At 41.2% G+C, this 18,293-nt stretch overlaps 1 protein-coding gene across 1 annotated transcript in view; it reads right to left on the bottom strand.

The window, feature by feature from the left end:
* shank1 (SH3 and multiple ankyrin repeat domains 1) overlaps window positions 1-18,293 on the bottom strand; it is a 72,568-nt gene that overhangs the window by 15,288 nt on the left and 38,987 nt on the right. The window contains exons 4-15 of the mRNA XM_087810172.1: window positions 18,132-18,203; window positions 17,961-18,069; window positions 16,762-16,916; window positions 16,505-16,672; window positions 15,308-15,424; window positions 15,059-15,136; window positions 14,918-14,984; window positions 14,680-14,849; window positions 13,443-13,567; window positions 13,216-13,364; window positions 12,788-12,901; window positions 11,696-11,771 (exon numbers count right to left, since the gene is read on the bottom strand). Of these exons, the coding sequence (XP_087666298.1) occupies window positions 11,696-11,771; window positions 12,788-12,901; window positions 13,216-13,364; window positions 13,443-13,567; window positions 14,680-14,849; window positions 14,918-14,984; window positions 15,059-15,136; window positions 15,308-15,424; window positions 16,505-16,672; window positions 16,762-16,916; window positions 17,961-18,069; window positions 18,132-18,203 (1,400 nt within the window). The remainder of the gene's footprint in view (window positions 1-11,695; window positions 11,772-12,787; window positions 12,902-13,215; window positions 13,365-13,442; window positions 13,568-14,679; window positions 14,850-14,917; window positions 14,985-15,058; window positions 15,137-15,307; window positions 15,425-16,504; window positions 16,673-16,761; window positions 16,917-17,960; window positions 18,070-18,131; window positions 18,204-18,293) is intronic.

Here is an 18,293-nt window from a genome sequence, read left to right as displayed (position 1 = left end):
TTACTGGTATTGCCATCTGTTTCCATTTCTCACTCCATCGACTTTTCTCCCCCTTTTTTTTATTTATTTCTTCACCGTCCCCGCCTCCTCTCGACCTCCCAGAAGCCACTTCTCCATGCGCTCCGGATTTGCATTTATACTAGCACGCCGTTTTCCACGCCAGCAACTTTTATGCATGCGCCGACATAGAGGCGGGGCGAGGCGCCATCTAGTGGCCGGGCACTGCGTAAATTCATAACGTTTCCACGACAGCTTCTTCAGCTACACACCTGAGCGACCCAGGTGACCTTGAATGGACGTGTCACCACCATCTCAGAGAAGGAGCTCGAGCGGTGACACCGAATCTCATGTTCCTCCTCATGCCGAGGCTCTAACCGAGGACACGGATGACGGTCTGAGTTTGATGCATTTCATGAGCTCTTCAAAGGCATTAAACTGTATTTAAAATGCATCAAAAGTGTAAGTAAGTCATTTATATTTATTAATGAAAAGTTTTCATTAATTGAATTCATATCTTGTTTTCTTTGTGTATATTTTAACAAAAACATGGACGATAATTAATTTTATTGAAAGTCTAGTGCCGCCAAAATATTTTTAATTCCCATTTATCTAAATCAGACGTCAAACTCTTATCTGTTGATAATGTAACCAATGAAGATGTCAGTGTTAAAGATAAGATAAGGTAAGGAACCAACACAGGGATTATTATGATGGCTCAAGCTTTTTTGAAAATTTCACCATCAGACTCACACTTCCTCTAGTAAAATAGAATTTTGTTCTAAACACTAAACTATTCTTTAGTTTTTCATAAAGTTTAGAAAGAATTGATCATGTATCTTGTTTAGTTCTTTTAAACTCAATTAAGTGTGTGTAGATAAAATAAATAGATATTTTTTTACAATTAAAATGCAACTATTAGTTAACTATTTGTTTTGTAATTAAAGCAGTCATTACGTCCTCCGCAGCTAAAGGAACGATAAGATCCTGCGAACATCCCGGAGATGACTGAGGACGAGAGGAGACGGCTGGCTCCGGCTGCTTTAAAGCCGATGTTTGGACATATTTTTGGCTTTCGCTATCATTTATTCAACCAAAAGAGAGTCGGAACAACCAGAAGATGTCACTTAAATAGTGCAAGGGAATCAAAATGTGTCGAATCGTGTCGTTAGATTCAGCACTAACTACACTACAAGTTTCAAAATAAAATATTCATTTCTTAACTACCTCTTAATCCTCTTAAAAAAATAATCAATCACATCCGTCCTGCCGTTTTACATGCAACACTTTATCCATTAAAGAGACACTGTTTCTTTAAAACACAGCGGATGACATCACTCAAACACTTGCAGGAGCCAAGGTCTTAAGCAGACACCCAGTTAAATGCTCAAGCTCTTTACGGTAGTTAGACGGTGGTTAACTTAACTTACAAGCGGGTACAACACGATGGATAGAAAGTGCGAGAATGACGTTTTTGGATCATGAACGTCAAGCGATCCTGGAAGTATTGGCTCATCGTTGTGCGATTGTTAGAGCGACGCACGGATGAAACGTTCAGTTCGACTACATGAACACAGCGAAGGAACAAAGTGACACGAGCGAAGCAGCTCTTCTCTGTGTGAGTGAACAATTATGGCAGCGGCTCAGTGGAGTTTTCTCTCCACACACACTCTTGATCGTGTCTTTCATGTCCACGCGTGTTGGTTGTGCGTCCGCTCGCCGTTGTAATCGCTTTTATCCAAACTGTCGGCGTGGAAGTTCACGCCAACGGTGTCCCAGTTCACTGGCGAACTTGGCGCCGACCCCGTGAAAGTCTCCGTGGACCGGGACAGAGGAAGGGGATCGAAAAGTTCCTACATATTTCAAGGTTTTTCAGAGGAGCCTCTTTTTTTAAAAAAAAACTCCTGCATGACAACTGACACCACAACTGGCTCTAGTAGGAGCAGAGGTTCTACTTTGAGTGTCTCCTGGATGACAGAGCTCCTCTCTCTAGGAGACGATACACACACCTGCATTACACACACCTTATCCATGATCGTGTTCTTGAAACACTACGAAGTTGCCGACCACAGGTAAGAGCAGAAATCCGACATCGGCCCTAGAGCTCTGTCCTTTGGCTCAGCTCTTTCTTTACCACCACAGACTATCCCAGAGTGTTCTCGGGCTAAACTTGTGAACTAGATTCAAAGACACTCTCCTCTGGCAAACAATCATTTGTAAATAACTTTAACACAACATTTAAAGCAAAATAACTTTTACAAAACTGCCCAGTTTTGCTGTAACTAGACAAAGTTAAGTTAAGTTAAGGCAGAACAACTCATGAGCAACCTTATGATTCTGGAATTGTTGCTTATGTGAAGCACCAGGTACTGACCAAGTCTGAACACATTTTGTCGCCACAGTTACAAGAAAGAACAGCATTAAGTTTCTTTCACGCTAGTTCTGGATCTGGATGTGTGCGCAGCAGCAGTGAGAAGCCATACAAGTGAATAACAAGACCTTCAAAACCTTCTTAGACCCAGAAAAACTACAAAACCACCAGTTACTTGTTCAGCATTAAACGACCCATGACTGTAAGTAAGTAAGTCATTTTTATTTATATAGCGGTTTTTCAGACCAGGGTCACAAAGCGCTTAAACAATAAAAACAATATTCAATAAAGTATATACTTTAAAGGTCAAGATAACACAGAGACAAACACAGGAAAATCAAGGAAAAGCCTGCACAAATAAAAATGTCTGTAGAGCACTTCCTGTTTCCTGTGATCGGCTATGTCTAGGTGAAGAAGTTAAACCTGGTCAAACTCGTGAGTGAAGAGCACCTGAGAGGATTCTGAAACTCACTCAAGTTAAAACTTGCCACAACGAGTGCGTAACAGTTCTAGTCTCACAAGGTATTGTACTATTCTTGGTCGACTTCCACAGGTAATTTAAAGTACTTCCAGATGTTCACAGGCGTCTTCAACAACCCCCCGCTGAGCAGAACCCGTTGTCGGTCTTGACATTTGGAACCAAGAGGTGCTTCTACTTTTAACAAAATTCTGCAGGTACCATGAATTAAACAGGAAATCTAACAGCATTATTTTACACTGGGGTTCATGGAGGAGCAGAACCAAAACGGACTCTTTCCTCGGTGCTTCTTCTCCAGAGGAAGGAATTAAACAGGGTTTTCGGGGGGAAAGAGCGAAGTCAGAGAGGAGCAGGAACTTGTCATGCATGCTGCATCGTTAAAACTCCGTCACGGTTTTTACTAAAAACACATCATGGAGAGGGTCTGTCAGGGGGGGCACCGGTCACAAACATGCCTGCACACAAACCATCTGCAGCAGGAGGAGGACGACACATGCTCGCCGAGCTGCGCAGCATCACCAACGCTGGTCTGCGAGCACGCGCCGCAACATCTGTCAATCCATAACAATCGATGCTGCTCCGACGACCGTGAAGACCACAAACATGCAACGACCCCCCCTGGACTCCTGGAGGTCCAGGGAGAAGCCATGTCAGGTACCTGTAGATGAACCAGACGCTCCTGTTCACGGGGCCCAGCGACGGCCAGGAAGAAGAGAGCGAGAGGGAGAGGGAGAGATCCTCCTCGCCGCATGCCCTCATCGCCATTTCCTCCCCTCCCTCTCCTCCTCCTCCTCCTCCTGCTGCTGCTGCTGCTCCTTCTCCTTCTCGTCTCCCGGCGAGACAGCAGCGGCAGCGAGGAGCGCGAGCCACCGGAGAGGAGGAGGAGGAGGAGGAGGAGGAGAGGAGAGGGAGGAGAGAGAGACGGAAGAAGGGATGAGCTCGGCCAGCTCCTTCATACTTAAGACACGGAGAAGAAATGGGAGAGAGGAGAGAGGGAGAGAGAGAGATGGTTTCGGTGTGACTGCGACAGAGAGGAGGAGAGAGGAGCAGGCGGAGAGAGGGAGGGGACCAGGAGGGTGGCTTTTGCAAGAAAAAAAAGAAAAGAAGAGAGGAGTGATCATTTAAGACGAGGTGCAGGGGTGATTGAGTTTGTCCACAGGGGGGCTTCAACGCTCGTAAACATGGCTGCAGTCACACACTTTCTCCTTCATCCCTGCTCTCCTTCCACTCCTCCGTCACTGTCAGCATCCTCTCATTCATAAAAACCAGTCGCCGCAGTCTGCCGGGGTCGCCGACCAGATCGTTACACAAGACCGGTACCCAGCTAGAGACCCCCCTTCACAGCCGGACCTCCTCCTCCCTCGCTGACATGACCAGGTGCATTCTGGTTACACAACAGTACGACAACACGCAGGAGAAAGTTCCTTCTCGATAAGAACAACGTCACTCGAGTGAATCGCTCTAGTAAAGGTGTTCTGACACAATCAGATACTGTGATATTTGTGTCACTACACCATAAAAGTATTTGTTCATCATTTGTGTTTAAATCATATTTTATCATATTTCTTAGAACTAGAATTTGTACGTCATTCAATTGTGTAAACTTTTAGCTTTTTCAAATTACCATTAACATTTAAACATTCACAGCTTTTGATCGTTTGTGTGTTGCAATTTAACATCCGGCGGCTAATCAGATGAATGAGGATGAGAGGATACAGTGAGTCCAGCAGCTTTTAAAGCTGGTATTTGGACATATTTTGGTTTGAAAACAAATGAAAGCAGTTACGACTGAGGACGAGAGGATACAGTGAGTCCAGCAGCTTTTAAAGCTGATGTTTGGACATATTTTGGTTTGAAAACAAATGAAAGTAGTTACGACTGAGGACGAGAGGATACAGTGAGTCCAGCAGCTTTTAAAGCTGATGTTTGGACATATTCTGGTTTGAAAACAAATGAAAGCAGTTACAACTTCTTCAAGATGCATGTGGTCTGTAAATACTACACCAGAGTCAAGTACTGGACAATACTACACATATATCTTCGTTACTACACTATCATAACACCAGAGTCAAGTACTGGACAATACTACACATATATTCTTGTTACTACACTATCACAACACCAGAGTCAAGTACTGGACAAAACTACACATATATACTTGTTACTACACTATCACAACACCAGAGTCAAGTACTTGACAATACTACACATATATACTTGTTACTACACTATCACAACACCAGAGTCAAGTACTGGACAAAACTACACATATATACTTGTTACTACACTATCACAACACCAGAGTCAAGTACTGGACAATACTACACATATATACTTGTTACTACACTATCATAACACCAGAGTCAAGTACTGGACAATACTACACATATATACTTGTTACTACACTATCATAACACTAGAGTCAAGTACTGGACAATACTACACATATATACTTGTTACTAGAGTATCACAACACCAGAGCCAAGTACTGGACAATACTACACATATATCCCTGTTACTACACTATCACAACACTAGAGTCAAGTACTGGACAATACTACACATATATACTTGTTACTACACTATCATAACACCAGAGTCAAGTACTGGACAATACTACACATATATACTTGTTACTACACTATCACAACACCAGAGTCAAGTACTGGACAATACTACACATATATCCCTGTTACTACACTATCACAACACTAAAGTCAAGTACTTGACAATACTACAAATATATCCTTGTTCTAACAGTATCACGATATATCCTACCGTTGCCCCTGTATTCTGATACATATTGTACTGCTAAATCCCTTCTAATACACAGACCTACTGCTGAGGTACGGTCTTAAAGTAAACGTCTAGTCAAGTATAGAAGCAGAACATTTCAACCCTAAACCTCCATCTTTACCAGACTGTTGATCTGATTGTCGACTCGTGTCTCAACAAACATGAGGTCGAATAATTCAAAATTAGTTTTCACTTTAGCAACATGAGGTTGTTCTGTCCATGCATCCACACTTTTACTTCAGGAGGTCTGTGCAACACAGGTACTGATCAACTGCTCTGGTGTTCATGGAGCTAATGGCTACATGCATGTTTAATCCAGGCGCTGGATTGTCTAGAACAAAACGATGAATTCTAACAGTCGAGGTGTTCACATCACAAAACATATCAGCTTCAGATGCACGTAAACATCAGCCTCCTCGTCTCATGATCCTGTCTCTGCTGTCATGTGACTCCTCGTCTCAACGCTCGCTCGCCGACACGTCCACAGCCTCCGCAGAGAAACCAAAGCATGAATGAGCGGTTCGGAGAAAAAACAGGAGGAAGGAGGCGACGGAGGCAGAGAGGAAAACAGAGGAGCAGCTGCTGGATGAGTGGCAGAGGAAGAGGAAGAGGAAGAAGAGGAAGAGAGCGATAAAGACCCTCGCGGACACTCACATCATCTCTCAGTCCTGCCTCGCGTCGACCGACTCCCCGTCTCCCTCATTCCCTCTTTCCTCCCTCTCTCCGTCCTGAACCCCGGCTCTGGTCCTCTTACATCTCTGGTGGTGTGTCGGGCTGTGACTCTGTGTTGCATGTACAGTAGGGTGTGTGTGTGTGTGTGTGTGTGTGTTGTACGGCAAAGGCATGAAAGAAAGGAGGAGGAGGGGGTTTGACAGAAGGTCCACATCTCACCAGCGTTAGTGTGTTTGTGTTTGTTGTGATGCTTAGTGAGGTGTGTTTATACGGATACAACGTGTGTTTAGCTTGTTAGCTTTTCTGTAGAGTAGTGTGTGGAAATGTGGGTCATATCGTGTTTGATAGCATATCTTTGAAGAATTAGATCTAAAGAATATTAAGATTGTGATTGTGTACACGTTCACTGATGGAATAATGTATTTTATTACTGTCTTTAAGGGCCTGTACACACACATAAAAACAAGTTATGTGTCCTTCAGGTCTTTGGAATCACGTGAACGGACAAGTTTCTTCTGTGACACTAAACCACTATATTTTTTCTGACCGAGCCTCAGTAGTGACCACAGCTACAGGTGTATTATAATATACTGGTCAACATCAAGACGGCAGGTTTGTGTGGTTCAATTCAGCACAGACTCAAAGACAAATTGTATCTTAATATCACATTACAGGGTCTGATCTCAGTCCAGCTTAATTCAACCATTCCAACATCGGGAAAGTTTAGTCTGACGGAGCAGAATTCTAGTTTGAATTTGATAAGAAGGATCAATCATTAGATTTTCTCTGAGCTGTCATGTGTCTGGTCTCTGACGAGAAGTTTTCTGATAAATAAACACTTAAACAAGTGAGGAGTCACTGACCAGAAAATACCGACTCCAGTTAAGAAACAATAAAACACTTCCAATATGATTTGGTATTTAAAGAAACTCTTTAAGGTCCAGGTTGTGGATTTTAAGTTTGTTTAGAAGATATATTTCCTGTTTTTTTTATTTCTAAATCAACGGGAGATTATTCAAGCATCACATCCAAGTGTTTCAATTATGAAACCCATTAGTAAAAACGTGTCATTCACAGCGACTGCAGCTCGGAGAGCGTCGGATGAGACGCCGTTCGTGCCATGTGTGCTTCCTGTGAGCGTCCCCCCGTTACCATGGAAACATTGCATCTTCCGCAAAAAGTAGTTTTTCCCTCTTTTCGTGACATCATAAACAAACAAATGTTTTTTTTTCCAAAAATGTTGAATCAAGCGTACGACGGATCACACAGGCGGCTGCTCTCGCACTGGCTCGTCCTCATGTGACCCGGTGTTGGCCCAGAACGGACCTCATGCCGAACCGTCGGTGGAGCAGCAGCATGTTGTGTGTGTGTGTTGTGTGTGTGTGTTGTGTGTCGGCAGTGACGCGTGAACATGCAGCTTGTCACGCGTTCAAAGTCAAACATGCGAGAAATAAGAGATGAAAAGCGTTATGACTCAAATCTGTTTGTGTCTAGCAGGCATCTACTGACTGATAAGTCAGTACTTGGGTGACTTGGGTCGGTCTGTCAAACTGAGCCTGAGAAACCTGGGTGTTGTATTTGATAAAGACATGTCTCTTGTTCAACACTGCAGACTATCTGACCACAAACTGCTTCCTTCAACTGAGAAAAATCTCTAGATTTAGGAAAATGTCACAACACAATCTGGAGCTTGTAATCCATGTGTTTGTGTCGTTTAGACTATTGTAACAGTTTATTTTGGTGTCTAAGCCACAAGGATCTGTCTCACCTGCAGTTAATACAAAACTCTGCAGCTAGAATTCTGACCCGCTCTAGTAGAAGAACTCACATTTCTCCGATCCTTAAAACTCTTCACTGGCTGCCAGTTTCTTTCAGGATCAATTTTAAAACTCTGGTTCTTACTTTCAGATCTATTCATGGTCAGACCTTCCATCAGTGATCTGATCCAGACTTACACCCCAGCTCAGGCTCTGAGGTCTGTGGATCAGAATCTACTTATGGTTCCACACACACACAGTTCAGGACCAGAGGAGAGAAATCTTTTCAGGCTGTTGCTCGTGAGGATCTACTGACTACTTCAAGAAACATCTTAAGACATCTTTTATATGTGACTCCTGTGTTTGTCGTATGTGTCTTCGCCTTTTAAAGTATATATTTTTAACTGTGTATTGTTTTTGATTGTTCAAGCGCTTTGTGACCCTGGTCTAGAAAGATCTTTACAAATAGTTATTACTTACTTCTAGTTCTTCTAGTGTTTCGACTAGTTATATTCTCTCTCTATGCAGCCGTATGAAGTAATACTATAAAACACACCAGTATTTCTGATGGTCATCTAACAATAGTTACTAGTTCAACACTACTTATACATTATTAAAGCAGTTTTTTATGGACCATTTTCTCGTATTTTCTTCCTTATATTTGACCTTAGTGAGAGTAATGTAAAGCACTTTTATATCAACTTATACTTAATACAAATATTACCAGAACACAACTTATTTAATGGCATAATTACAATTTAAAAAAATAAATCAATTAAATACTATCACTTTAAGAACACATCTGAACCCTTGCAACAAGGGTCAAGGTGAACGACCACCACCACTGCAGACGTATTTATAGAAGCCAGGGAGACCCGAAGACAACACAAGACTAAATTAAACAGGTCAAAGTTTAAAATGCAAGTATTTGCCAGACCCTGTGACAGAATGTGAACATGCTGTTAACTAGTTGTCTTGCTCAGGTTAGCACTAATTCCCATGTCAATCAAAAGTAAATGTTAGAGAATCAAGCGACTTTAGAAACGTCGCTAAGACTCTCCTCGTCCTCCTCTCCACTCAGAACGACCTTCGATGTCTGACCTCCAGATGGCGGCGCCACAGGGGGGTTCAGCCGGAGCATGGAAATTAAAAAGTTCAGCGGGGATCGGCCATGTGGCGAGAAAACAAAAGGAGGACGTGAAGGTAATCGGAGGATGACAGGTGAGACGCCGACACAAGACTGAACTTTTCAGAGTGTGCGTGTGTGCATGTGCGTGTGTGAGTGTGCGTGTGTTCGTGTGCGTGTGTTTGTGTGCGTGTGTTCGTGTGCGTGTGTGTGCGTGTGTGTGCGTGTGTGTGTGTAAGTAAGTAAGCAATATTTATTTATATAGCGTTTTTCCAGACCAGGGTCACAAAGCGCTTAAACAATCAAAACAATACTCAAAAAAGTATATACTTTAAAGATCAAGATAAAACTGATAACACAACAGGAGTTCCAGAAAATCAAGGAAAAGCCTGAACAAATAGAAACGTCTTAAGATGTTTCTTAAAGGAGTCAGTAGCTCCATCAAGAGCAAAGAGAGGAAGATCGTTCCAAAGCTTAGGAGCAACAGTCTGGAAGGATTTCTCTCCTCTGGTCCTGAACCATGTGCGTGGAACCATCAGTAGATTCTGATCCACAGACCTCAGAGCCCGAGCTGGGGTGTAAGGCTGGATCAGATCACTGATGGAAGGTCTGACCATGAATAGATCTGAAACCAGAATTTTAAAGTTGATCCTGAAAGAAACTGGAAGCCAGTGAAGAGTTTTAAGGATCGGAGAAATGTGAGTTCTCCTACTAGAGCGTGTGTGCGTGTGCGTGTGCGTGTGCGTGTGCGTGTGCGTGTGCGTGTGCGTGTGTGTGTTGATCGTTGACGTTTCATGTGTGAAACCTAGTGTTCATGTTGATACGGTGACAAGAATGTTGTCAGCGTTCAGGATAAAATGATAGAGATTAGACAGTAGACAGTAGAGGAGGTAAGACAGTAAGAGTAAAACTAGAGTTTATGGAAAGAAGAATTTGAAAAAAAAGGAAATAATTGATTGAATTGAGCCTCGAAGAATGAAGAGATACATTTAGTTTGTCCGGTGGGAGGAAGTGATTTTGGCCTCTTATGTGGGTTTAACACTCTTGTCCAGAAAAAGTTTCTAAATAATGACGGTGAAATACATTTAAGCACAACAACAAAAAAATTAAAGTTTAAGAAACGATAAACTGACACAAGGCGAGGAAATAAAACACTGTAGTTCTCTTGCTGGGATTCAAACCCACAACTTCCTGCACCACATTCGGTCTGGAATAAACATATTTCAAACATCATTATTCGTTTCTTGAGCTTACATCGGGGTTTCTTCAGATGTACTTATACTTGACGACATCCAAGATTGGTTGAACTACCAACTACCTATTATATTTTTTATAGAGAATAAAAACAAAAAAAGAGAAACATGTCAAATAATGACGGTAAAATCTAGTTCCTTAAATAAAAGCGTTAAGTACGGAGCCCCAGACATGACAAATAATGTATTCGTGGCCACGAAATAATTTAAATCTTTTAAATAAATGATGGCAGTTAACCGTGTTCACGTCATCAGCCAGTGAAGCTCATGAATACCTGTCTAGTTATTGTGATTTTTATGTCATTGTTTTTGTAATGTTATTGTGATGCAGCGATTTATAAATGTAGACATTAGCCACAATGAGAGACATTTTTTTGAGGAAGAACTGCACCTTGAAAAATAGGCTCTTTCTTTTTGTTTATAAATTATTTATATTCTCATATAACTGACATCAGAGAGTTTATTTTGAATAATGTACTTTCTACATTTATTTTTAGACTAGAAAAGTGATATTGCATTGTATGTTTGTTAAAAATCTGAATATTTATACAGAATGTGGTTATATTTATACACAATATACTATTTTTCGGCAACAAATTATTCATATTTTAACAGTGTCATGTCTGGCGTCTGTAGTCATCAACGTATGCATGAACATATACGAGGTCAAATCCACAGAAAGCCTCTCGCCATCAACTTAATCTCCAGGATTGCTATTGATAAAAACCTTCTCTTTCCATCTCGCACATGAGTAAAAAGCAGCTGTAGTAGCAACACCTGGAACACCTGCGGCCCGCGGAGCTCTTAGTCACCGCCAGCATGATTCACAACACGGCGTGTCAACAAAGAGCTGCAGTGAATCATCGCAGATGCTGCAGCGTCTGCACCGGAGACGCAGGTTTAATAGCGAGTGGGTCACGGGTCGTCCAGGAACAACACGCGCTTATTGATGACCCTGAAGAAGTCTGTCGGTGTGAGTCTGTGTCGTATCTGTGATGGAGTGGAGGCCTGTCCAGGGAGTCCCCCCGGCCTCTCACCCCAGGAAGCTGGGACTTAAGATCGAAAACAAACCCAGATTTTTGTTTCAATATCCTCCGTACACTTGAGTCTCAAACACATTTTGGCAGCAAAATAATTCCAGCGGAACAAACGCAGACAGAACGACTGAAACGGCACCAGCAGCAGATGAACCGTCCTGTCGACACTCAGCAGCGACGCCCTCAGAAGAAGAAGAACGGTTCCTACCTGGGAGCGTCGAAACTGTCGTAGGACCCGACGGTGTAGTGTCGGAACAATCGTTTGGCTCGTTCTCCTCGACTCTCTGCCATGAAGATGAAAAAGCGTTAATGATAGACTGACATCGGTTTAATTCATTTAATTAATATCTGTAAAAATAAATCATCTAGAGTCTGTGCGAAACTTCTTTAATTTAATCTTTTTTGAGGAAACTTGACGTGTCAAGAGTCACCGACTAGTATTACAGAGAAAACACCATCTTTATCCAATAACAAAACACCTTTCAGACAGTAATAATCAATAGAACAGATATTATATAAATTATTGTTTCTGGTCGGAGGCCACTGTGAGCTCCTTTTATGAAAATAAATAAATAATAATATACCTTTAATAAGATGCTCTGAGAACCTCTTAAAAGGTGTGTATGCTTGTCAGTAGTAGTGGTTGAATATGAAAATTGTGTATAATGTTCAGGCTTTTACAAATTTAATTTGTGCACGTGTAAAGAGTGTAAACACATTATTTTATTTAAGCAAAATACATTAATAAAAACGCAGTATTTTGTATTTTTTTCATGTCATCTTTAACAAGACTTTGACTGCATTTAATGTATGTAACTCAAGAAGACTATACAACTGATCTTGTAGAAATGACAGCCTTTTTGATTTTATTATTCATTACTAGATCAACTCTTAACACAAGTAGGTAAGTAAGTAATGTCTATAAAGTTCTTTGTTCAAGAACTCTTTTTTTTTTTTCTTACATAAAATTGTTTTTTTTTGTTTTTTTTATTCAGGGTTTTTTAAATAATTTAATTGAACTAATAAATTAAATAATGTATGACTTTAAACATAAATCCTATTTTTTAATTCCTTCTTTCTTTTGTCACAGTAGAAAGTGGCCCCATGGGAAACTGAACTGCCCACTTATGTCCTAAACAACCTTCTTCAGTAACTTCTTTGCTCCAGAGAGCCCTCTAGTGGACAAGAACAGGTACTTCACATTGATGAAACCGATCTGATCAGTGGCTCCTTGATTGATGGGAGTCCGACACACTCGAGACGACACCCCCCCTCCCCTCGGACCATGTGTGGGGATCACCTGATTTGTTCTCCTGGCTCCGCTGATTCACTTCCTCCACGCAGTCGGAGGGGAACCAGCCCGTGCGGCCGCGGACCGTCCCCTCCCAGTACCCGCCCTCGCCGACGCTCAGCACTGCAGGGAAGGAAGGAGGTCGTCAGTCGAGAGTTTCAAACGCACGCCGGGAAACACACACACGTGGACAACGACACATGACGTGACGCACACGCATGCAGACCCGACACATACTCACCGAGTCCTACATACCTGTGGACCTCTGAGACTCACTCACAAACACACACAAATGCATACCTGCAGACACGGACCCAGACTTACACACACGTCGACTCACACCAAAGACACAAACACTAGAATTTGCAGTTTGTGGGAGAGAGCAGCAGCTGAACGTGTGCGCTTCAGTGGGTCCATCTTGTTAAACACACACTGACCTTTGACCCGGTCTCCCTTGCTGAAGCTGATCTCCCTCTCGCCCTGAGCGGAGTGGGCTCGCGTGGCCACGAAGGCGCGTCCCGGGACGGCGCTGTAGAGGCGTCGGCGCTGGCCGGCGGTCTGGCCCGCGGCGCTGGTGGGAGCCGGACTGAGAGACGGAAGGAAGGGGGGGTTTTAAAGAGCGCTCCGGAGGACGACCCCCCCGAAAGATCCGATTCCGCCTCACCCTGTCTGTCTGCGGCTCTGGCGGCTCCGGTCCTCCTTGTCCCCAATCCTCCCTCTGGACGGGGATCGCGTCCTCGCTCCCCTGGGACTGCTGGAGCTCCGCAGCGTTCCCGTGTGTTTGTATCCCTGCAGGAGGTTCACCCTTTAGTTCGGAAAACTTTAATGCTGATTACATGCTGATAACATTGTCCCAGTTTAAGTTACGAGTCGTTCATGGAACTATTGGTGCAAATCCTCGGAATGTTGTGTTCATTTGAACATTTAAAGCTTTGAAACTTTTCTTATTGGATTTTTGTATTGTATGTATTTCATCTTTTTTATATTGAAAATTGTTTTTTATTTAATTAATTAATTAATAAAATAAAAAATAAATGTAATATAATAATAAATTACATATTGAAATGTTAAACATTTTTTAAGTCAATCCTTTAATTCAATAATAACTATATTAAAAGGTCTAATTCCATTTTTTTTAATACTTAAAAACGTGTTTTTATATTTTCAAAATATATTCCAACTATTTTTCGTTTGATATTTCTATTTCAATAATTTAAAAAAATACATTTTCTAATTCTATATTTCTTTATTCGTAGCCTTTAAATTTAAATAAATAAATGTTTGATATTCTAATTTCAATAATTTAAAAAAATACATTTTCTAATTCTATATTTCTTTATTCGTCGCCTTTTAAATTTAAATAAATAAATGTTTGATATTTCTATTTCAATAATTTAAAGAAATACATTTTCTAATTCTATATTTCTTTATTCGTCGCCTTTTAAATTTAAATAAATAAATGTTTGATATTTCTATTTCAATAATTTAAAAAATACATTTTCTAATTCTATATTTCTTAATTCGTCGCCTTTTAAATTTAAATAAATAAATGTTTGATATTCTAATTTCAATAATTTAAAAAAATACATTTTCTAATTCTATATTTCTTTATTCGTCGCCTTTTAAATTAAATAAATAAATGTTAGATATGCTAATTTCAATAATACCAAAATAAGTTTTTAATTTATTTGTTATTGTTATTATGTTTCCTTTTAAATTCAATGAAAAATGTTATTGAATTATGTAGAAAAAAAAAGAAAAAGTTTCCTAATCCAACATTTCAATATAGAAACTATTGAATTAAACTATTAAAAAAATGTAAATAATAAATGAAACCTTCTAATACTCTGAAGGCAGTGATAAACTCCATAGAGAACCATCATAGTTTGCTCTGGCTGCACCTGCACAGAGACGATGTTGCTGCTGGGAGCGTTGGGCATCGCCATCCACTCGGGCAGGTTCATGCTGCTGTCACTGTTGGCCCTCAGGAAGGGGTGAGGCTGAGGGATGGCCAGTGTTCGGGGGGCCTCCCTCCTCTGGGGGGCGTACTTTGGCGACTCCACGAAGGGAACTGGACCGTGTACAAGAAGAGTTTTTGTTTTAGTTTTTTCCCCTGAACTCACGTCATCGTCCGCTCACCTATGTCTGCGTCCCGGTGGTTCTTGATGATCTCGCCCAGCTCGAAGTGACCCGACATCACAGCGACCTGAGGAACACGTGCTTTAGGTTCAGAGCGAGGAGGACTTCCTGTGCAGGTGAGTCTCTGAGGCTGATGCTCACCTGGAAGGGCGTCTGGCCTCCGTTGTTCTTGGTCTCTTTGTTGGCTCCGCGGTACAGCAGGATTCGTGCACAGCTTTCCTGAAAACACAGTGTTTTTATAATGAATTAAAGGCTAAGAATTATAAAAGTATTACATTTACAAACTTTATTTTTTAATTATTGGAAATAAAAATATCTTTGTGTAAAAGAAATTTAAATCTAAAGTTTCAAAGATTGTATCAATCATTCCATATATTGATGGAAACTCACCTTGTTGTATAAAGCACAGATGTGCAAGGCAGTGTTTCCAGATGCATTCTGGGAAGACGAGTCGGCGCCATAGAAAAGAAGATGCTCCAGATGCTGGGAGTTCCCGTGCTGACACGCCTGAAGTCCAGAGAAGGTTCTTATTAAGACATTCAGTAATACTATAAAAATATTGATAAATCTATATATTATTTTTATTATTTACGTTCTCTACAGCAGAAGGATAAAATATCACAGGATCATAGCGATGACTGAGGACGAGATGATACAGTGACTCCAGCAGCTTTTAAAGCTGATGTTTGGACTTATTTTGGTTTCAAAACAAATGAAAGCAGTTCCGACTGAGGACGAGAGGATACAGTGACTCCAGCAGCTTTTAAAGCTGATGTTTGGACTTATTTTGGTTTCAAAACAAATGAAAGCAGTTCCGACTGAGGACGAGAGGATACAGTGAGTCCAGCAGCTTTTAAAGCTGATGTTTGGACATATTTTGGTTTGAAAACAAATGAAAGCAGTAACGACTTCGTCAAGAGTCATGTGGTCTGTAAATTCTGCAACACCAGAGTTAAGTACTCGACAATACTACACATATATATACTTGTTACTGCACGATATGTCGTATTGTTGACCCTGTATCGTGATATGCATCATATCGACAGATTCTTCCCAACAGAAAAAATATTTGATTCATATTTTATTATCTCCTGGTGTTTATAAATTGATATAAAAATAATAATAAATCATTTTAACAACAACAACAAAAAAATCGTAATTATCTATTATTAAACTTGTATTATTGTTTCCCTTTTCTGCGACAGTTAAAAGGAATGAAAAACTGTTTTTTTATTTTATTAATTTTTAGAAATTGATTCTCTCTTTATGACAGTAGGGGGCGTCAAAGAGCTGGTTAAAAAAAACAAAAATGAAGCAACACATGTCATTAAACGCTGGATTTATACTTCATAGAGATAAATAATATTTGAGGTTCAACTGCATGTGTTCACCTGGACTCACCTGTTGTCTCACTGCTGTGTGATGATGAAGATGATGATGATGAAGATGAAGATGAAGATGACGAACATGATCACTACGATGGGTGATAAAAATGATGCTGAAAACACACTTCTCCCGGATAAAGACGTCGAGGGTCTGCGACATACACACGCACACACACACACACAGACACACACACACACACACCTGGTGAGTCTCGTCCCAGCCGTTCTCGTCCCTGATGCCCAGCTTGGCGTGGTGGTAGAGCAGAGTTTCACAGCAGGAGGTGTCGCCCCCCGTCAGCACAGTGTGGTAGAGAGGTGTCAGCCCTCGGCGGTCCTTGTAGTCCGGAGAGGCGCCCAGAGAGAGCAGGACCTGGAGGACCCACAACATAACTCAAAAACGGACAGACTTCAGTGAAAACCATCAGGACGTGTTGACGGCGTCCAGAGGCGGGACTTTACCAGCAGAGCTATATGGCGGTGGCCTCGAACAGCCTTGTGTAGCGGTGTGAGTCCATCTTTGGCACGGAAGTCGATGTGGGCGCCCCCATCCACCAGGACTCGGATGGACTCGCCTCCTCCCGGTTCACACTGGACAGCCAGCGACAGCGGCGTCTCTGTGGGGGGGTAGAACACAGACCCAGGGTCAGTTTGATACATGTATGGTTAAAATTAAGTTTTCCATTCATTCTTAAACACTCCATTGTTTTGTTTTCATTCAGTGTTAAGTGCGTGTTTACTTATTACAGAGTCTCGTCAAATGAAATATACACTGAAGAGGCGCTCTGGCGCCATCTGCTGTTCACTCTGAAACAGCATCAGGTGATAAGTTAACAGCTAAATCAATTTTAATGATAAACTTGTCCTGAGAACAGAAATTGGATTTTTTTTTTTTAAAGAAGTATATCAGTGTCATCAGAATATTGAATGGTTTAATTAAACATTTAAAATGTTGAAACTTTGATATAAATTAAAATAAATAACATTTTTAAGCATTGATAACTATATTTAGATTATTCAATTCAGCATTTTACATATTCAAAGGTTTAATAATTTAAATTTAAAAAAGGATAGATATTTTTTTACACATCAAGTTTGATATTCTAAATAAAGAAAATGAAAAAATGAAAAATATATTTGATCAATTCAACATTTTTTTATTCATAGTCTTTTTAAACCAATAGAAATATTATATAATATTGATATAAAAAAGCCAATGTAAGCTACAATGTACGCAAGTTAAAACCATATGTGTACAAAAATAATAAAATTGAAAATATATAATTAATTTTTACTATATTTTTTAATCAATCGTTCAATATAAAAATGATTTAATTCAATTATTCAAAACAAAACAATTCAACATTTTGCCGCTTCATTAAAACCTATCCCGATGGCACTGATACACTTCCGTCTCTCTGCAGAGCTCAAGGGACCGGGGCCACATCTGGCCCTTCACTCTTCTGCTGGGAACAAAGAAGTGATGCGAAAAATGAAACGAGTCGAAGGGTTGATATGGTCGAGCCTCGGGGGCGCAAACATCCGCAGATGTTTCAGATTGTTTGGAGTCCAGCTGCACGAGTCCAGAGGCAGAACAACATGTCCCGGGAAACCCTTGTGGGAGCCAAGGACTCAAGCATGAGGCACAGTGTCGGTCTCACCTCCAGTGTCGGAGTCCTGGTAGTTGGGGTCGAGTCCCTTCTCGAGGAACTTGGTCATCCTGTCCACAGCGCTGGTTTGAATGTAATCCATGAACTTCTTGAGACTGGCCTGTAGGGGGAGACGGCGCATTAAGGTCCACTCCCTCACTTGAGCGCCACCATCAGGTCTACCTTGGTGTGCAGTTTGGCCAGCTGCTTCTCGTCCAGGTTGGTCTGCTTGTAGACCCGAGTCTTGTAGCGGAACTGAGGCGGGAAGAGAAACATCATAAGAAAGGTCACCCATTTTTGTATTTAATCGAATGTTTAGTCTACTTTTATCCTTCAAAAAGAAGT

The sequence above is a fragment of the Callionymus lyra genome, chromosome 15 (genome assembly GCF_982586985.1).
Source record: "Callionymus lyra chromosome 15, fCalLyr1.hap1.1, whole genome shotgun sequence".
Classification (NCBI taxonomy): Eukaryota; Metazoa; Chordata; class Actinopteri; order Syngnathiformes; family Callionymidae; genus Callionymus; species Callionymus lyra.
The sequence above is the reverse complement of the archived record's forward strand: the minus strand, read 5'-3'. Positions and strand labels throughout refer to the sequence as shown.